Source organism: Sus scrofa, chromosome 2 (genome assembly GCF_054392235.1).
Source record: "Sus scrofa isolate SSC_HxYL_T2T_F1_AM1 chromosome 2, Sscrofa_HxYL_maternal_Yorkshire_Landrace_v2.0, whole genome shotgun sequence".
NCBI classification, from domain to species: Eukaryota; Metazoa; Chordata; class Mammalia; order Artiodactyla; family Suidae; genus Sus; species Sus scrofa.
The window spans coordinates 136,418,519-136,440,497 of record NC_139384.1 but is presented as its reverse complement, the minus strand read 5'-3'; the positions used below and the strand labels follow the sequence as shown (position 1 = coordinate 136,440,497).

Sequence of the window (21,979 nt, the reverse complement as noted above, 5' to 3'; positions counted from 1 at the left end):
ATAACCTCCTTGATGCTCATCCTTGCCCCACCTGGCTCCTCTGACTGCACCTGCTCTTCAGCTGCTCAGCTTCACAGGGGCTCTGGAGTCCGGAGACCTAGTTTCAAAAGCAAAACCCCAGGCGCATTATTTGCCTTCTGTAAGCTTCAGTTTCCTCATCAACAAAATGGGCATAATACTGGTCCTGCCTCAGAGAATTATTTTGAGGATAAATAGGCTGTGTGCCAAAAACACGGCTGATTGCCTGTACCCTGAGAACCTAAGACATAACTCAGAGACCCCAGGACACCCATACAGCTCCAGGCAAAGTGTGCCCTCAGGCTTCTTACTCCTAGTTCTTCCTCTTCCTCCTGCCTTCCTATGATATCTGCAATTCCTTCATACTTCTTTTCAAAACTTTTCCTCTTAAAAAATTTGTTTTAGTCATAGTTTAGTGTCATTGATGGCAAAGAGTTTAAAGTATTATCCCTATCAGGGGAACACCTAGATTTTAATCGGAGCCAGTGCCTTGGACTAAAGGGCAGGCCCCTCCCAGGGCGGATCCATGGCACTGGTGAGCCAGTGGAAGGTGCAAGGATGCTGTCCCAGGTCTCTGGTGACACTCGCCTCTTGCCTCTCTCAAAGTCCACCGTGGGGCTGGCCCGGTGCCCAGGGATGAAGGGGGTGAGCCCCAGGTTGTGTCTCCGGCTCACAGAGAGGCTTTCAAGAGCCACCAACAAGGCTCATCTGTACTTGGGTTCCTCCTAACAGGCAGAAAGGGCAGGCAGGAGTCTTGTCTTTCTAGCCCATGAGGGAGGACAGGAAAGATGTGTGTTAAGTCCTGGGGCTGATGTGTGGGGCTGACAGCTTCTGATCAACCTCATGGAGCCACTTCAGGTTGAGTTTGGGGTGTGCCACTTTTAAGAGGGACACTGGTAAACTGTAGTCACTCACAGGAAAGCAAGAAGCCTGAGCAGGATACACTCAAAATCATGGAGGAAATTTTGGTTTGGAGAAGACAAAGCCAAGGGTGACTGCTATGTCCAGACACTGTGGGGCATCCTTGCCCAGGAGAACTGTCCTTCTCTAAGCTTCCAAGGATCCAGGGATGGAAATTTGAGGGACAAGGATTTTGGCTAAACAAAACTTAACCTTTATGACAGTGAGTTTCCAGCCAGGGATCAAACCCATGTCCTCATGGATACTAGTCGGGTTAGTTAAACCACTGAGCCACGATGTCCTCATGGAAACTCACATGCAGTGATTTCTAATCTGAAAGCCCACAGAATTAACTGAAAGTGCCTCAGTTCTTTCAGAAATGGAGGGGGAAAACCTGACCATGTTGAGATTTCTTTCAAAGGAGCTGACAGATAATTCTACAGCAATGCTTTGGAGAGGCTGATTTTTCCACGTGTTTCTTTCCCTAGGAACACTCTTGCTCTATTAGGAAGTGGTTTGCCAGCCTCCAAATGGTCCATCAAATTGGAGGTGTACATGCGATTCTGCTAAAGAGGCTTGAGTTTTCTCCTCATATATCCATTTCCTGTCAGGTCTAATTACTGGTGATTACCTTGAGCACTGGATCTCTACTCTGGGTGAGTTTAAAAGCATCGAAACTTGAACTTGGCCTCCTTCTACACCGCAAAGGAAATATCTAAACATTACCTATTGTGGAAATGGATAGACGTCACAAGGCCTGGAAAAAATGGAATAAACCAGCTTTAGGAAAATTATTTTTAAAATCTTCAGTTAATTCACTTAACTTGGTAAGGAAGAGAAGCTATTTAACAAAGAAAAGAAATTTCCACTTCGTTGGTGAGGGAAAATGCTAACTTTTCAAGTTTTTAAAAAGAAAATATCCTAAAATTAAATTATTTTCCCTAAGCCCAGCATCTGAGAGAGAGTATACATAATGGATAAGGGAGTTCCCATTGTGGCTCAGCAGAAACGAACCCAACTGGTATCCATGAGGACATGGGTTTGATCCCTGGCCTCGCTCAGTGGGTTAAAGAGAGCGGCATTGCTGTGAGCTGTGGTGGAGATCACAGACACGGCTCAGATTTGGCGTTGCTGTGGCACAGGCCAGTGGCCACAGCTCCGATTCGACTCCCAGCCTGGGAACTTCCATATGTATGTATATATATATATACACATACATATATATATACACATACACAGACACACACATATATATGAACATATATATATATACATACATATATATATATATATATACACACATACACACACACATATATATATATGAACAGACTCTAGAGGCAGACTTCCTGAGGCCTGAGTCCCAGCTATGCAATGTAACTGCTATGCAACTCTGATCAAGATACGTAACTTCTGTGCTCTGTGTCTCAGTTTGCCCATCTCTAATGTAAACATCCGAACAGTGCTCGGCTCATAAGGATTTTAGGATTAACTGAATTAATATAAGCAAAGGCCTTACAACCTAGCTTCTAACTTACAACTACTGAAGTGTTTGCTATTATTTCTTCTCACTCCCCACCTCCAATTAAAAAAAGAAAAAGAAAACCTTCTATCTACAAGGTACCTCATAACACCACCACCAAATTCTGATCTTAACAGCAGCTTAGTGACATTCACAGAAGTTTATTTTATAGGTAACAAATCCTAGGCTCAGGGTTATATAACTGATAGTGGCTGAGTGCTGACTCAGACGGAGGTCTTTGGATGCTGAGGCTGGGAGCCTGCTATGGCGTCTCCTGCCTTCATCACTGATCACAGTCAGAGGTTCAACTTTGAATCTGGCCATGCCTTTTAAGGAGATAAGCCTTATGATCAAAGCCTCTGTAAGCCCCACAGAAACATGACGAGTGTGTTTAAAATAAAAAGATTTTTTAAGTGAAGGTAAATGAAAACTTGTACTTGGACTTACAACTATCTTCTATGATGTTTCTGACCAAATATTGAAGCATTATGTTCACTCACACACCCGAAAACACAGAGATAAACTCACCTAGAAAGAGTAATTATTTTCCCCATCTCATCTAAACAAAATGTTGAAAGAAAACAAGCAGTCCAGGAGAAAAGTAAACTAGTTTTGTACAGTCCTTTCAGTTCTAAAGGCCTAGAATTCTGGTAGCGGCACAGGTAGGGGCCATCTATTTATTTTTAAGCACGGTACATATTATCTTAAGTCTTCCATCACCCATGGTTCTCAGGATTCTTGTTACTATCAGAGGTCCAGCTTTGGCAAGGTTAATGGTGATGCCTTAAGAGTAATTACGTGGAAAAAATAATAAACGGCATTTCTTCGTTTAAAGCTATGGTATCATTCCCATCAATATCCTCTTTTATTTTCATTTCTTGCCTATCACAGAGAGAAAAGCAGAGAGGCTTAATTTGATTTACAGAGGGGAAAAACAACCCTGAATGTACTTTTTTTGGTCAAGGGTGGGGGGGCTGTGCAGGGAGAAAAGGTCAGCCAGCTGGTTTTCATCTATATGCCATAATTCTCTGTTTAGTTTACACTATTAAACTCCAAAGCTTTGCTTTAATCTTAACTGTTACAGTATGCCTTACTGCAGATTCTATCAAGTCGCATCCCTGATAGGGTTTCAGACTTTGGCAAAGCACCATCCCCCAGTCTTGTCCTTGCCATATGGGTAGTAAACACATCCAACATTTTTTTTATTGGCGCCTGCATCATTATGTTTTGTCACCAATGGTTTCTCGGGTTTTCCATAATTGCTGCGTATTCTGTGGTTTGGAGCTGCCACAATGATCGCCTGCATTTATTTGTATACAGCTGGGTCCTCGTTGGGGCCTCCCTGTCCAGTTGGCCTTTGGCTGATGACCTAACATCTGTTTGTTGAGGGTGGGGGAGTGAGTGGAGAAGCCATAAAAGAAGAAAAGAGAAAGCAGGAGCAACCTCTGTGAGCCGAGAGAGCTTCCAGGAGGAGTGCCCTACACTCTGCAAGTCAGGGTGAGAGGGAGATGGGGGGAGCGAAACTGACCTGGTCTGTCTTCATTTTGCGAATCACATCTTCGGCACAGTTCCGGGATGGTCTTGAGTGATGTGACTGAATACTGAATGGGAAGCCAGAGGAGAGACAGCGTGTGAAATTTAAAATAAGAGCATTACCTTCCCTCAGTTTGACCAGAATATCAAAACACAAGATATAGTATTTGAGTACAACGTGTATCTCTGCAGAGTCTATCTAGTTTTACCCTGAATGGGCTGTGTGGTGATCTGGCAGCATCCCAGACTCTACCTCTAAGCCTGTAAGTAGATGCAGATTAAAAAGGGGATTGGACACTCCTTTAACAAACAAGGTGGGCTGTAGCCAGCAGACATTCTCTCTCTTCTGCTACTTGTACAAGATGGAAGAACTTTCTGACCTTGACACTTTCCAGAAGATGGCCATATTATTTGCATTCTCAATCCTAAGAGTGAATCTATATTGGGGGGAGGGGGCAGGAGAAAGAGCACCCAGCTTCCTGCAGCATCCAGGACAGCCAGGAAGCTACCTATTGGACTAGAGATACGTCCCTAATGATGACACTTGCCACAGATTTTGCTGTACTCTTCATGGGAAATACCTGAATAATGCTATAAAAAGTGAGGGGAGCACGGTTCTGTGTTTGAAAGCTCATCTGTTTCAAGCATAGATTAGTTTGAATGGAAAGAAACCACCTTGCAGGCACAGTCCCAGGCCAAGTCAGGGGCCTGCTATCAGGACAACAAATTATGACATAAAGGGGCATAAAACAGAAGAGCTACAACAAATGTAAAATCAATAGCTGTGATGTATGGGGATGGCATTTGATGCCCATCAATCTTTCATTGGAGAAGTCTGTTTTAAAACAAAATAAATAGAAGGAACTCTTTCTTTAATCAAAGGCCAAGTCAGAGCCTGTCTTCAATCACACTTTAACTCATAAAACACAACTTCCTAAAAATATTTTGCTCTGTACCTTTAAGAACAATGTTCTTATGTAAATTGGCATGGGTTCTGGATGGCTTACTTCACTGTGGCAAAACTGGGAGGGGGACTGAGAAAAAAACATTTAATCTAAAAGAAAAATGATCATGGGAAACTCATTAGGATTATTCTAGCATTACGAGTGAGGACTGTGTAATCAGGACACATTTGTCAATAAGAAGGTGCTTTAGTTTTCGCTTGATGTTGATAGATGAAGCCCAGTGTCTACATCAAGCCCCCCCCCCTTCCCCAACACTCCTACCCCCTGCTTTCCATACAGTATCAAGACAGAAAGACAGAAGGAGGGGCCGTTGAAGCTATTGTCAGTTTGAAGCTAATGCCAATTGTGCATCACAAACAAATTAAATTTCCAGCACTTCCAAGTGAAAAATGAAATCTCAGATGACTAATTAAAGAAATGACTCTTACCTGTCTGATGCAATAACATCCTGTTTATGTTGGCCCTTCCTCAGAGGCTACAGGTGCTTTAGCAAACCCACTCACACACTCCAGGGAGGGAGGAATGCCTCGTAAGCCAAAAATGAACTCCAAGGGTTTTTCTTCCCCTTTAGGTTACTCTCTTTGGGAATGGGAGGGGGGTGAGTAACATAGGTACGGAGGGCATTTTTCTTGTTACTAATAAGTTACCTTATGTTTCTAGCCAACTACAAGCTCTCTAAGGAAATCTGGTAGCTTCTTGAGACCAGCTGGTACAGGTTAAATAATTACACAGTCTGTAATTCAATTAAAATTGGGCCTTTTGTTTCACCAGTCATGTGCCCCATGAAAGCACCCTTCGGCAAAGTCTTACCCTCTCTCCTTTTTTTTTCCTCCCCCTTTCCTTCCAAGGCAAAATTTCAGAAAGAGGAAAATTTGAGATCGACTGTGTTCCGTAAGTTGCTCAAGGGGCTTAATGATATGCATGGGATTAACCGGGTGTGCTGCCATCTGCATTTCCAGCCACGTGCATCCTAACTGCCACCACCCACCCCACAGTCAGATATGCCAGGATCTCACATTTATTAGCTGCCCCTTCAGCTCTTCCACTGTGACCTCAAAGGTCTATCATGTGCAATCACTAACTTGATGAGGTTTTAAATTTGAACAACACAGGCTGCCTGGCTGGTATAGGGACTGAGCTTCAGGCAAAGCCTAACCTGGCTGAGCGCCACCTACTGCCTCAACCTACATCACACCTGGCAGCTTGGCCTCTCCACTCATGTCATACAAGAATCACCTTTTTTTTTTTTTTTTTTTTTTTGTCTTTTTGCCTTTTCTTGAGCCGCTCCCGCGGCATATGAAGGTTCCCAGGCTGGGGGTCTAATCAGAGCTGTAGCCACTGGCCTTCGCCAGAGCCACAGCAACTCGGGATCCGAGCCGCATCTGCGACCTACACCACAGCTCACAGCAACGCCGGATCCTTAACCCACTGAGCAAGGCCAGGGATCGAACCCGCAACCTCATGGTTCCTAGTTGGAATAGTTAACCAATCAGCCACGACGGGAACTCCATCACCTTTCTTTTCTTTTTGGCCACACCTGTGGCACGTGGAATTTTCTGGACGAGGGGTCAGATCAGAGATGCAGCTGGGGCCTATACCACAGCCATGGCAACCTTGGATCTGATCCACAACTGCAATCTATGCTGCAGCTGATGGCAACTCCAGGTCCTTAACCACCTGAGCCACGAATCGAGCCCACACCCTCAGAGAGACAATGTCAGGTCCTTAATCTGCTGAGCCACAATGGGAGCTCCCAAAGGAAGTCACTTTTGTGAAAGCAACCATCTAAATTCTTTGGGAATAATAAAACTGATTAAAAAAAAAAAAAAAGTCCATGTGCTGCTCCTGGTAATGGAAACAAAAAAGTATAGTAATCTGGGAGTTCCCTGGTGGTCTAGTGGTTAGGATTTGGCACTTTCATCACTGAAGCCCAAGTTCAATCCCTGGTCTGAGGACTGAGATCCCACATCAAGCCATTGCTCAACATGGCCCAATAAACAAACAAACAAACAAACAAATGCCTTCCTTTAAAAAAAAGTGCAGAAATCTAAAAAAAAAAAAAAATAATAATAATATGATGTGTTGGCCAGAAAACCAAAGTTATAAGCACATAAGGAATGTAAGATATTCAGCAATGACTCCAAACTACACTGTGAACAAATTTACCATTCTTTATAAGGACACAAAAGGGAAAAAAATCCACTTGTGGATTTGTTTCATCACAATACTGTGCCAATACTGCTATCTGGACAGATGGTAAACCTTAAGGGGATGGCGTATAGATGGTTAAGTTGTGATATGGAGGAAACACAACTCACAGAACACAAAAAAATTGTTCAGGTCTGCACATTTGGGAATAAGCAAATGACTCAGGATGTCTGCCTTCACAAGTGACCTGTCATAGCATCTCAGAGCTGAAAGGGAAGACATCCCAGGCCTTCATCTCAGTTCACAGGACAGATGGCCTTTTATAAGGAGCTGTCAGGTTGCCAATCCAGCTCATTCTTAGGACAATGCCCAGTTCCCAAGGCAGTGAATACTGTTCTTTTGGTCCTAACAGAACCAAAGCCCAATGTATCTTTCCTGTCTCTGGACCCCAGTCTAAGCCTTTAAATTCTGTTCCCTTGATTCCTATTATCCTTGGGTGATAAGAGAGGAGAGGGGGCTTACAGATGACTGAGGAGTATTATACTTCCTGTCTCTATGTTGCTCTCTAATTTATTCTTTTTCTAAAAATCTAGAAATAATTCCCTGGAGAAACATCCTTTTTGATCCAAACCTCTTTTCCACTCCTCCATCAGGCCTCAAGAAAAGCCCCTGCCAAAGGGTGAACAGCTGTCTATGCTTCTTCAATGTCCACGTGCATGCAAAGCTAAGTTCCCCTTCAGTTCCTTGACCCCCGGCTACCTCCTTACCTGCGATGCCTTCCTCTGGCCAGGCAAATGCCACTGCTCTGCAAGGCCACTTGAGTTCTGCACTCCCCGTGAAATCCTGGCTGACCCATTGCTTCAGTCCTTACTGACCTTACTTTCTGTCTGCCCTTAATAAAAAACAAAAACAAAAACAAAACTACCTTCCCTGTGCTCTTGTGTTCTGTTGTTTGCTTGCCAACACCTGTGTGCCTGTTCCCACAAGTGCCCGAGGGAAAGGATATTCTGGACTTGTACATAGGCATGGAACACAATGACTTATTAACTGTTTGACTGAAATACTAAGCAGTATTAGGATCCCTAGACGTAATATTATAGATGGTCAAAGGAGTTCTTTCACATTTAGGGCTAAGTGGGAATTGACTCCACACACTATATTTACACTAGAATTAATTAGCTTTTTTCCTTTTCTTTTTGTCTTTTTGCCATTTTCTTGTGCCATTCCCACGGCATATGGAGGTTCCCAAGCTAGGGGTCTAATCAGAGCTGTAGCCACTGGCCTTCGCCAGAGCCCCAGCAACTCGGGATCCGAGCCGCGTCTGCGACCTACACCACAGCTCATGGCAACGCCGAATCCCTAACCCACTGAGCAAGGCCAGGGATCGAACCCGCAACCTCATGGTTCCTAGTCGGATTCATTAACCACTGAGCCACGACGGGAACTCCAAGCTTTTTAAAATGCAAATTTGACTAGGATGCTTCTGTTTCAAATCCTTCAGTGGCTCCGCATAGCCTGTAGGAGAAGAGCCATATATACCTTAGCATGGAATGTAGCCCTCCATGAACTCAGACACATCTCTCATTGTGCTCCTCTTTTGACTGTAGTCATACTAAATTTCTTGTGGATACCCCTGCAATATCTTTTCTGACCCTCCTAGACAGAACTTAACCCAGCTTTCAAAGTGTGGTGTTCAGATGAACGGCATTAACACCATATAGGGACTTGTTAGGAATTCATATTCTTTGGCCCCATCCCAGAAATTTTAAGGGCAGGGCCCAGCAATCTGTGTTTTTACAAACCACTCATGTGATTCTGATGCATATGAAGTTTAAGAACCACTGCTCTTTATTTCCTTATGTTGGGTCCATTAAAGAATCTATCACACGACATTTCACCTATATGTGTAATTTCTTTCTCTGCTTACTGAGGGTGTGGACAATATCTTATTTACCAGGGACACTAGGTAATTACTGAACTGAGTAAAATGAATTCTCTTGTGTAGCCTATAATTTTAGTAGCAATGATAATAGATAATGATAGTAGTTAATATGTATATAGCACAAATCTTCTCAGAAAATCCCTTAACTATCAGTCTAGCAAAGTAATCATGATATATTTAAAAGAATAAACCCTTCTAATACAGTAACAACACGAATGCTGGTTGATGCCTTAGCTTTTTGTATAAAGAACAATGGATTTGGAGCCAGAAGCTCTGGATTTGAGTCCTGTTATGATATTGATTAACTTGGTATTTCTGGACAAATAAATCATTGCCTATCTCTGGGGCTCAGTTCCTTTATCTCGAAAACAAAGATAACCATATGAGATAATGTATGTGAAGTCAACTTGCAAGTTGTGAAGTGATGTTAAATGATCCGGTCCTTTAACACATTTCCGTGTGTGTACCACAGGCCCTCCCTCCTCAACTCCATCCCTCTCATGATTTGAAGCTCAGCAGATCAAGGCTTGAGAACTGATGAGGCAGGAAGAGGCGGGCTATGCTGGGACTGGGAAGCAAAGAAAGGACAGTCCAGCCTGTTCCAGCACATTATTCGGCTTCCTTCATCTTTCTTCATCCCAGAGAGGCCATGGCCAAGACCAGACACCGAACCTTAGCTTTGGAAACTACATAGAGCTGCTATGACGTAAGACAATCCTATACATTCTGGCTTACGCCAAAGTTGTCACCCTGCCATGCAAAACAGTTTGAATATGTACAGGATTCATAATAACAGACCGTGATTTCTACATTGGGCTTTGGGGATCTCTGACCACCCCAGAAACTGTTCAGGACTGAAAAGCTTTGGCCCTTCCTCCTGAGAAGTGGAGCCAGTTGGGTGAACAAGCAGACGTTACTCCAATGGTCATAAGCCACAGAAAACGAAAGAACTAAAATCTCAAGCACCTTTTCAAGCTACAGATTTTTTTTTGACAACTAACGTCTCATTAAGTTTCCAAAAGAAACAATTAAGACGGTCATCCAAACAATGATTCTGAAATTCAGGATTTCTCACCCAGCTTTCCAAAATTTGAGCAGGGATCTCCGTGGTCACACGATAAAATGACAAAAATGTGTACGTGTGAACCTAGTAGTGAAAGCTCACACAGCTGAAGTGAGATTTTTATTTTTTTTCTTTCTTTCTTTCTTTTTTTTTTTTTTTTTTGTCTTTTTGCCATTTCTTGGGCCGCTCCCGCGGCACATGGAGGTTCCCAGGCTAGGGGTCGAATCGGAGCTGTAGCCCCCGGCCTACGCCAGAGCCACAGCAATGCAGGATCCGAGCTGCATCTGCGACCTAAACCACAGCTCACGGCAACACCGGATCGTTAACCCACTGAGCAAGGGCAGGGACCGAACCCGCAGCCTCATGGTTCCTAGTCGGATTCGTTAACCACTGCACCACAACGGGAACTCCTGAAGTGAGATTTTTAGAAGCACAATATTTTCCTAAAATTGTGATCCCCCCGCAATGGTCTGACCATTCAATTCAGGAAGGGGTGTCCTCAGCACATCAAACTATTTTCCTTTCTCTGGGGATGTGGTGTTAACACTCCACCCCTTTATTGCTGACCTCTGCTTGTGCTCGGATCTCCTCCTCTTCCATTCATCAGACTCATGCGCTGCCATCATCCCCTTTTCTCTCCTTCTCTTCAGCCACTTTCTTTTTTTTTTCTTTTTTGTCTTTTTACATTTTCCAGGGCCACTCCTGCAGCATATGGAGATTCCCAGGCTAGGGGTCTAATCAGAGCTGTAGCCACCGGTCTACACTAGAGCCACAGCAATGCGGGATCCAAGCCATGTCTGCGACCTACACCACAGCTCACAGCAACACCGGATCCTTAACCCACTGAGCAAGGCCAGGGATTGAACCCGAAACCTCATGGTTCCTAGTCGGATTCGTTAACCACTGCGCCATGATGGGAACTCCATCTTCAGCTACTTTCTTAATATCAGTTCCCTGCTCTGATCCTATAACATTAAACAAGCACCTTGAGCACCTCAAGACCCACTGCCTCCTCAGTGGGCCATGAGTGGACTTTCCTGCTCCTATGTTCACAGACATCTTCTCTGAAAGGACTGCCTTGGTTCTTGTCTCTGCTTCCTCCCCTCTGCATTCACTCCTCCAGCCACAATGGCATGGCATCTGTGCCATCACCTGTGGGCACTGCTCTTACTATGGCCACTAATGAGTTTTAACTGGAAAATCCAATGGCACTTTTCAAACCTTTTTCTTTCTAGCAACCTATCTCTCAGTACTGACCGTTTCCTTCTTTAAATTCTTTAAATCATCCTTTCTCCTCTTTTTCTGTTTTCCTCTTGAATCTCTGAAAACTCCTTTCCAGTCTCCTTTGTAGAAGCCTCTTTTTCCTCCTACCTCATGGGATGTACAGTTCCTTTGTTTTAAAACATTCTTCCCTTTCCACATTCCATGTTTCACAGTGACCTTATGATTCCCACAGTTTTAACCTCCATCTCTGCAAAAGATGTTGGTGATCTACATTTTCAAATATCTATCTCAGTCTTAATGATTGATTGATTGATTGATTTTGCTTTTTAGGGCCGCACCCATGGCATATGGAAGTTACCAGGCTAAGGGTTGAATCTGAGCTCCAGCTGCTGGCCTATGCCATAGCTACAACAACACCAGATCCAAGCTGCATCTGCGACCTACACCACATCTTGCAGCAACACTGGATCCTTAACCTGGTGAATGGGGCCAGGGCTTGAACCTGCATCCCCATGGATACTAGTCAGAGTCATAACCTGCTGAGCCACAACGGGAACTCCTCCAGTCTGCTTTAAATATATTTCTTTACCCTTTCAGGATCTAAAGAAAATTATTATAAACATTCCCATTTTCAAATGCATTTGGTTTTTGCTCTTGTTCTGTTTTTATCTTATGTTCCAAGAGGTACAAAAAAAAAATGAATAATCATCAAAGTCTTTTTTGCTGAAACATGGCTTGTGGTTGGTATCTGGGAAAACTCAGTAATTCATTTTGACCATATTAAGAGTATTCCAGGGCGTTCTCTTATGGCACTGGTTAAGCATCCAGCATTATCACTTCAGTGGCTTGGCTCACTGCTGTGATGAGGGTTTGAGCCCTGGCCCAGGGATTTCTACATGCCTTAGGTGTGGTCAAAAAAAAAAAAAAAAAAAAAAGACTATACCAGGACCAACTCTAATATGTGTAGTGAGCCAAAGACCCACTTGGGTAAAGCTGATAAGAGCACAGTATTGAATGATCTCCCTCTACTGTGAGAAGTAGTCATAGATGGGAAAAGATGTGAGTGAATGAGAATGGCCAGAAGTGACCGAGCAGAACTCAATTTTAATGCAGCAGTTGCACATGTGGATTCTAGAGCTAGACGGCACATGTTATATCCTGGTTTCAAAGTTTTCTAGCTAATTAATCTTAGTGACTTCATCTCTGTATAGCATCAATTTCTTCATCTGTAAACAGGTACTAATCGTATCAATATCAGAATGTGGCTGTGAAGATTATGAGCTAATAATGTGAAACATCAGGACTAGTGTCTGATGCATAGTAATGTATCAATAAATGTTACTATTATTGTCAAAAGTATCAAAAGTGAGCATTTAAAACTGAAGCCAAGGACACTGACAAAAATGTTCAACAGATGGAGCTCCTACTGTGGTGCAGCAAATTAAGGATCCAGTGCTACCACATCTGTGTCATAGGTTTTAGATGTGGATCAGATTCCACCCCTGGCCTGGGAACTTCCATGTGCCATGGGTGTGGCTGAAATAAATAAATAAATAAATAAATAAATGAAGCCAAAACAATGGTAAATATTGAGGCAAAAATTACAAATTATAGAAGATTTATAAAAGAAAGTTATCTCGCAGTAGGGCAGAAGGCTGACTATAAACCTTTTTTGACTTCAATGATTGTCTAGTTTTAATTGTGAGCCAATAATCAATCACGACCAAAATATAAAGACTGATTTCAAGAAAGAAGTTTGAGGAGTTCCCATCATGGCTCAGGGGAAACAACTCTGACTAGTATCCATGAGGACACAGGTTCGATCCCTGGCCTCGCTCAGTGGGTTAAGGATCCAGCATTGCCATATGAGCTGTGGTTTAGGTCACAGATGAAGCTCAGATCTGACATTGCAATTAGACCCCTAGCCTGAGAACCTCCATATGCTGCAGGTGCAGCCCTAAAAAGACAAAAGAAAGAAAAGAAAGCGAAAAGTTTGATATTGTAATTAAATGTGACCTACCATTAAGTTAACCTGACATTTTATAATATGTTCAATTGTTAACATACAGTACTGTAAACTCTGTGAGAGCACAGAACAAGTCAGTGTCACTTACCCCAAGCCTAAACCCATGCGTGGTGCACTGTAAATGTTTACTATATGCCTGTTGAATAGACTGATATAAAATCTAGTTGTTCATAAATGGTAAACTGTCTGTATAAATAACCTGCACAGCCAATCTAATTAACGAATGCCATGACTACTTTCAGGGTAGTCATGATGAGAACCTTCAGGGCTACCTTCGGGATAAGAGAGGAGCCATTAAAAAAAAAATCTGGGAGTTCCCATCATGGCGCAGTGGTTAACGAATCCGACTAGGAACCATGAGGTTGCGGGTTCGATCCCTGGCCTTGCTCAGTGGGTTAACGATCCAGTGTTACCGTGAGCTGTGTGTCTGTTGCAGATGTGGCTCAGATCCCGAGTTGCTGTGGCTCTGGCGTAGGCTGGCAGCTACAGCTCCGATTCAACCCCTAGCCTGGGAACCTCCATATGCCGAGGGAGCGGCCCAAGAAATGGCAGAAAGACAAAAAAAAAAAAAAAAGAAAAAGAAAAAAAAAATCTGGCAGTTGCTCATTCTGCTTGGAAATCACTCTATCTAGAAGAAAGATCTCTTCTCAGGTAGAGATGTCAGTCAGGTCCAAGATTCAGGGTCTGGGGACTTGGGTTCTAGACCTGGACTCTAACACTAGTCACGGGACATGAATTTACAATTCATTTTGTCTCAATGAGATTATCCCTAATTTCTTTCCTGGTGGGTATTAAGAAAACAAGGTAACACATACAATGTCAGAACAAGTGTAGGGCTTTGGATAATGGGGAGCTGGGGAAGGGACCAAGGAGAAGTAATTTAGACTTGAATACAAGACATCACAAAAAGTTGAGACATTCTGAACAGGTGACAAAAATAGATCATATTGAGACACATTAAGGAAAGTTTAAATGTAGATAGGAGCACGGCGACTGCTCGAGGGCAGGGCTGACAGACTGGGCTGTGAGGAAGGGATGGAGACAATCAGAAACCATCTAGGAGTTCCCGCCATGGTGCAATGGAAACCAATCCGACTAGGAACCATGAGGTTGCAGGTTTGATTCCTGGTCTTGCTCAGTGGGTTAAGGATCTGGCGTTGCTGTGAGCTGTGGTGTAGGTCACAGACACGGCTTGGAACCCACATTGCTGTGGCTGTGGTGTAGGCCAGTGGCTACAGCTCCGATTCAACCCCTAGCCTGGGAACCTCTATATGCCGCAGGTGCAGCCCTAACAGAAGACAAAAAAAAAAAAAAAAGAAACCACCAAATGTCTTGGTCACCTTCAAGGAAGCACAGAGGAAAGTACGACAGGGCTTTAGACAATTCCTTGCTAGAGAGGAGACGAGCCAGGTTCTCTGTACCTTGGACATCTTTCTAGTCTTTTCCACACCTAAGACTGGAACAAGAGGTGTATTCTTTACCTGCCCCAACTCAGTACCTGAGTCCACATGATAAGCTCCACATGTCCTTTCTCAAGGTCTTGGTTCCAATGTAATGAAATCTGGGAAGTGTCAGTGGAATGAGCTGAGCAAAAGATGGTGCACACTAAACAGAGAGGGGGCAGGTATTTTAGTGCAAGCGATGCCCTGTGGAAAAATGTGAAAACTCACTGAAAGTGATTTTATTTGCCGAAAGAATTTATTTTTCTACCAGACAGTGGTTTAAGCATCTTAGGAAAATGAATCCACATAAGGCTGTGCTATTGGGCTGGGTTGCAAGGGCTTGGGTCAAAGGGGGTAAGCAGGTGGAAGGACACTTACGTATCTTGATCTCATTTGATGTACACCCAAAAAAAGGCTATGCAGTTGCCCCAAAATGTCAACTTTCACCAAAGCTGCAGTCATGGTGACACAGAAAAGCAGCAAAAATTCCTGTGCTGAGGAATAGATCATTGCACTTCATTCTATTTCTGTATGTGTGCATATATGCCTGTGTGCATGTATTTACATGTACATGTATATATTTATATGTACATGTAGGTATGCATATACATATACATGTATTTGTGTCTGTATATAAATATGAGCATGTGTATTTACATATGTACATAGATATACATTTTCTTATCTTCTCCATGAAATCTGGGACCATGGGTAGAGATGGATTATTATCACCTTACAGATGGAAAAGTTGAGAAACAATGAAATTATCTTAGTTTGTTATATTTTATTTATTTGCACTACACACCAACTCCTTCACTTCCAAGAAGCGGTTTGCAATCGCTTCAGTGACAGCTGGGGATAGTGATGGATGAGGTGACTGGTCCAGGGATAATTCTACTCAACCAAGATGCTCAGAAGAGAGAGAGTAATGCGCTCAGACAGATCTGTATCTAAATCCTGACCCTGCCACTTATCTCTTTGTAACCTTGTGAAAAATCATACTATCTCTCTGATTCTCATTTTTTTTTTTCATCTGCCAAATGGGATAAAAATAGGGCCTGCCTTGCAGAGTTGATGCGAGGCTTAAACAAGACTGACGATTTAAAGAGTTCAGTGTGGTATGTGGCACAGCCAACATTTGATGGCTCATAAGTGAAGCTCTTCAGTGGATCTGTGGTTTGGCCTCTGCTTTATTCAGTCCCATGTATGATACTATTTTTGAGAAGAGCAAATTTGGCCTCTCCTAATAAAATAAATACATCACGGCTACTAAGAACCCAATGGTAAAATAATATTCCAGAGCATTTTTCTTTTTTTAAGACAGATCTGGTTCCATAGGAATAAAGACGGAAATCTGTAAACACATTTGCAGTGACAGAAAAGCCCTACTTTGAAAAGCCCCATGTTTATGTGTGTCGTCATCTCTCCCTCACAGATCTTCAGTTATTATACAAGGTTCCACCCTTTCAGATGGCAGCGTTACAAGAATGTATAGTTTAAACTCTGTATTTTGCAAAAGATGAGCATTATTTTTGAGTCTGGGAAACTTCAAAATAATTTGATTGCCTTCTGTGTTTTGTCTCATTAGGTAAAAGCAAAAAAATTCTAGCTGTTTCTTTTAATACCAACATACAGCTTGTGTTTTAATTAAAACAAGAACCAGGCTCAGGACCAGAGGGGAAAATCATGAAACAGAAACCCTGTAATACGTAAAAGGGGTATGGCTGGAGAGTAAGAAGAGGAGTTTTAAACCGGGGCATCTTTTCAGTAAACATTTTTTCAAATGCACTGTGCATTCTTCTTCCCCCTTCCCGCCACTAAACCAGGGAAGAAGCTTAAGGGCTGCCAGAAAAGGAGATTTACAGAATCCTAACGATACAGGCATCTTTATGGGAAACTACATTTCTTGTTATACCAGTGAATTAGCAAGTTGAACACATCTTTGGGTTTTGGGTGTTTTTTTTTCAACGTTAGCATCTGAATTATCTCCATTGAGCCCTGAGGGCAGTTGTAAATTTACTGCTCCTAGGTTACCTAAACAGGCTAAGAACAAGTATTTCAATATTTTAGAGGTTATCTCTACTGCTTTCCCCATGAAGTCATTATACACGAACAATATGGTCCATTGACAGATGAATAGATTAAGAAGATGTGGTACATATACACAATGGAATACTACTCAGCCATAAAAAAGAACAAAATAATGCCATTTGCAGCAACATGGATGGAACTAGAGACTCTCATACTGAGTGAAGTAAGCCAGAAAGAGAAAGACAAATACCACATGATATCACTTATATCTTGAATCTAATATATGGTGCAAGTGAACCTCTCCACAGAAAAGAAAATCATGGACATGGAGTACAGACTTGTGGTTGCCGAAGGGGAGGGAGTGGGAGGGACTGGGAACTTGGGGTTAAGAGATGCAAACTGTTGCCTTTGGAATGGATAAACAATGAGATCCTGCTGTATAGCACTGGGAAGTATACCTAGTCACTTGTGACGGAGCATGATAATGTGAGAAAAAAGAATGTATACATGTATGTGTGACTGGTTCACTTTGCTATATAGTAGAAAATTGACAGACCACTGTAAACCAGCTATAATGGAAAAAAAAATTAAAATTATTAAAAAAATAAAAGAACAGGAGTTCCCGTTGTGGTACAGATTAAATGAAGCCAACTAGGAACCATGAGGGTGCAGGTTCAAAACCTGGCCTCGCTCAGTGGGTTAAGGATCTAGCATTGCTGTGAGCTATGGTGTAGGTCACAGATATGGCTCAGACCTGGAGTTTCTGTGGCTGTGGCACAGGCCAGCAGCTATAGCTTCAATTTGACCCCTAGCCTGGTAACCTCCATACTCCGAGGGTGCAGCTCTAAAATAAGACCAAAAAAAAAAAAAAAAAAAAAGACATAAAAGTGGATATTCCAGAGACAGTGCTCCTAATTAGCTGGGTGACTCTGGGCAAGTTCTACTACATTTCCACACCTCAGTTTCCTCATCAGTAAAAGATAGTAATATTCCCTTCTTCATAGGATTGTTGTGAGAATTAAATAAGATAATGACTATCCCCCAGGGGAAGTGCTCAATAAGTGTTAATCATTATCATTATTGGAACAATTCTATGCAATTTCACGCTCTTCCCTCCTGATTTCAGTCTAAATGCAGGTTAAAGATCCAAACAATAGGAATATATTTCGAGGGGAAAGTTTAAGTGCAGTTACACAATTACACATGGAGATATTTATGTTTCAGAGTGGTCAGGTTATAGAAGCTCAACTATTGCATAATCCTGTGTCCTAATTTGCTAGACAGCTTCAGTTATTGCTTAACATGTTTTATTATCTTTCAAGTAGAGATTCCTAATTCATCAAAATTATGGGCTACTGCCAGATGATTCCTCTATAAATACAACTGCTCTATTGTATTTTTTTTTTTTTTTTTAAGTCTTGACATGATGCCTGGTCTTTTCCCTGGAGTTCTTTCTTCACCATTGGTCATATAAATATTATGGTAGTATTCATTGAAATAATAACAAAAGCTACCAGTTTTAAGAGCAACTTACTTGTGCCAAGATAAGTGTTTCCCAGATATTATTCTTTCACTCAATCCTCAAAACAACTTTAAAAATCAGGTGGGTATCTCAGAAAGGGGAAGTTACTGTGCTCCCTCCAGCAAAGGTCAGAACGAGGCCGGAGCCCAGACTGGTGCCTTTAAAGCCTGCATTCTTAAAACGTAACTTCATTGTATAGACTCCGAGAGCTACCCCAAACTGATAATCATAACACGTGTCCCTTTCTTGAAACACCTTCCTCCCTACCCCCACTCCCACATCATCATTCACTTGCCTTGCTTTTCCCTACTCAGCTCAAAACACGTGGAGGGGAATGGTTATGAAAGAACCATGCTCTGATCCACATTTAAGTCAAACATCATGATTTTAAAAGGGAGAGAGGAGAAGAGAGGTACCCTCACTTCCTAGTGGTCTTTATGAAGACTAATAAAAACTGTGTGAAAGCGTAAATAGGGAAAGGCTGAATTCACAAAGAGGGAAAGGTATGAAGATTCATCCATGGCTGCATAAAATAGGTGATAACATTGAATGCATCCCAGTAATGCAATTCTTGCAGAGTACTTTTTTTTTTTTTTTTTTTTTGCTTTTTAGGGCTGCACCCATAGCATATGGAAGTTCCCAATCTAGGGGTCTAATCAGGGCTACAGCTGCCGGCCCACGCCACAGCCACAGCCACAGCCACGCCAGTTCTGAGCCACGTCGGCAACCTACACCACAGCTCACGGCAACACTGGATCCTTAACCCACTGTGCGAGGTCAGGGATGAACCCACAACCTCATGGTTCCTAGTCAGATTTGTTTCCGCTATGCCACAATGGGAACTCCCAAAGCTCATGTTTTTGAGACAACTGCCAGTGGCGAGCAAAATATGGAGAAATCCATGGAAAGTCAAGTCAGAAATCATGCCCTTGGTGTTCCTGGGAAGAAAAGTTCTATCACTAGTTTAGAAACAACAACCTTCTCAACACATACCCTGAGAGTCAACCCACTTAAGCTAGGGTGTGAGAGGCCACCATGTTTGCTGGCTGGCCTCTGGCAGAATAGACCACGTGGCCCAGCAGCTCTAAGCAAGGTACAGGTAGACGATCCACTCGTAGCAGCCAGGAGTTAAGCTGGAGGCAGCAGGAAGTTTGCAGTTATTGTGGGAACCAAGAAGTTCATCAGCCCACAGATTAAGTAGGGCCTCAGTGGTCAGCCCATCCCCTCCTTATCAATGCACGACTCTTCCTCAGTATTTCCAACCTGTGTCCAATCTGTGTTTTGACACCTCCCGTGACTGGAAGGATGCCTCTCACTGTTCACAAATTAATAACTTGGTCATCCTTCAGTCCATGTCCTTGTGAATGCTAGAGGATGCAGGCTGTGGCAGAGCCAGTCACATAAAAGCGACTGACATTGATAGGGTTAATTTTGTAAATAGATAAGTTAATGAAAGTGCCTACTATATGCAGACACCTTATCAATTTATTCAGTGAATAATTTTGACAACAATAAAGCAGATTAGGAAGGGGAGGTCCAGTAGGGGTAAATGCCTTTCTCACCCAAGCTCATGAAAAATTAAGTAGGATTCACTTCCTGGGCCATGGGGCCCTAAAACCACACTTTGCCACAACAGGATTTTTGCTGTCAATTTCTACACATAGTTAGAAGAGTCTAGGTGTATAGCAACTACAGCAAAGAAAGGAGCCCAGATAGATGAAGGCAGAACGCCCTGAAAGCATTATTTGCAAGTAGCAATACTTACAGAGATGTCATCGCTGAAGTCAATTTCATCCAAATCAAGGTATTCAGGGGCTTCCATTATTCTTCTCTGCACATTTTGAGTAAAGGTCAAATACTTATAAAGCCCTGGACAAAATAGGAGCACAAAAGAAAAGCAAAAAGGTTAGCTGTTTTATAATCCCAAATTGTACTAATATTTAGACAAAACAGGAAAGCTAATTGAGTGCTAGGGCTGAGCTTGAGAACACTTCCTCCCTTCGAACGTCCTCAGGCTGGCTTTTCAGAAGCGGTAAGCATCACTCCCCCAGGCTCCCTTGGCAGCTTCCCCTGAGTGGCCATGGTCCTTGCTTTATGTCATTTGTACCTGTTTGTCTTTGCTAGAGCAGTTAACTCATGTCAGACCCTTCCCTTGAGATCAATATTAAGATTGACTCAGCCCACACCCTGCTTTAAACAGGGGCTTCGCAGATGGGGAGCAAACCTTGAAATCTTAGGACAAGCCCATTCGGGTGTTTTATGTGGGCATATCCTTGGATCCTGGGTATGGAGTAATGAAACATGGATCTCCATATTAACAACATTAAGGACAGGGCAGATACCAACTAGCCAACAGCAATGGATATTTCAGAATTTGTGGTACAACCTCCAGTTCTCGCCTCAAGAAGATCTAAGTACAGATTTAAACCACAGAGTTATTACATTGCCCTCTACTTCTAACAGCTTTGCCTGACGGTGCCAGAGTGACCCAACACAGGCGCCAGAACGTCCTGAGTCAGCACTTGCCTGGGGGCTGCCTGTGGCAGTTCTTTAAATCTGTCAAGGAAGATACATCATCTCCCAGTTCATTTTCCCATCACTTATCATCATCACCACTGGTGGAGGCGCTGGCACCTACAGACGTCAAGAACAGAAATACAAAGCTTCTGGCAGTGCCTTGCTGTGTGGTTATCTTCTACAGAGCAAACTCTCAGATATGGAAAAAAGAGTCCATTTCCCGTAACTGAGCTCTCTTATTATAACAACTGTCTTATGTACACACACTTGAGTAACTGAAATAATTTATTTTCTCCTCTTTCGGATCTCTAACAAAGGGGTACTCTGTCAAAGTGTGAGGAATACATTATGGGGAAGTGAAAATAAATCTAGGCTGACGAAAATGAGCTTATCAGTACAAGATCAAGAGTATAAAAATACTTGGTTTTTAAAAGGAAACTAACACTGAAGGCATCAATTTCTCATTTTGAGGTTTTAAAAAAACCCCACCCAAATAGCCTAATTACAACAAAAGGGGAAAGGTCACCTGCCATTTCACACCTCATATCCATCATTTGCCTCAATTTTCAGTGTTTCCCCTTCCTTCCCTTCCTAAAGGCATGTATCATTTTTACATATTTTTAATTATAGTGGATACAGAGTTGATCCAAGAAAGGATTACTGTGTGCAAATGAGATTATACATTTAGAATAAATACTAAAAATTCTTCTGAAATCACAGTAAGGTTTAAAATACAAAGAAAACCAATGTGCATTTGATATCTATATACCAAATTTTATTATTATAGAAATCTAAAAATAGGTCCTGAAGCAAACTGCTGGTAAAAAAAAAAAAAAAAAATTATCATTTTTCCTCTAATCCTCTCAAAGCTTTTTAGAAAAATACGCACATTCATACTTGCAAATTACTCAAAGTAACTTTCTCTTCCATTCTGGTAGATTCTGAGAAAATCCAGACACTGGATTCCAGCTTGTCAACTAACAGATTTTCTTCCAATCCAATTTATTTTCACTGAATCTGTACCCCACAATGAATTGCTGACTCACAGAGTCTATTCCCAAGGCTTTGGTAGCACAAAGGTGATTCTGGGTGTCAGGAAGGGGTATGGGCCAACACAGTATCACCA

The 21,979-nt window shown here is 42.4% G+C and overlaps 1 protein-coding gene across 2 annotated transcripts in view; it reads right to left on the bottom strand.

The window, feature by feature from the left end:
- The window catches only part of SNCAIP (synuclein alpha interacting protein), a gene marked incomplete at its 3' end in the record, with an annotated part of 66,368 nt that extends 46,210 nt beyond the window's left edge, over positions 1–20,158 (bottom strand). The window contains 2 exon segments of one of the 2 annotated variants that reach the window (NM_001105053.1): positions 3,969–4,041; positions 20,102–20,158. In NM_001105053.1, coding sequence (NP_001098523.1) covers positions 3,969–4,041; positions 20,102–20,158 — 130 coding nt within the window. 2 annotated transcript variants of the gene reach the window in all.
- Between the last annotated feature and the right edge of the window lie 1,821 nt (positions 20,159–21,979).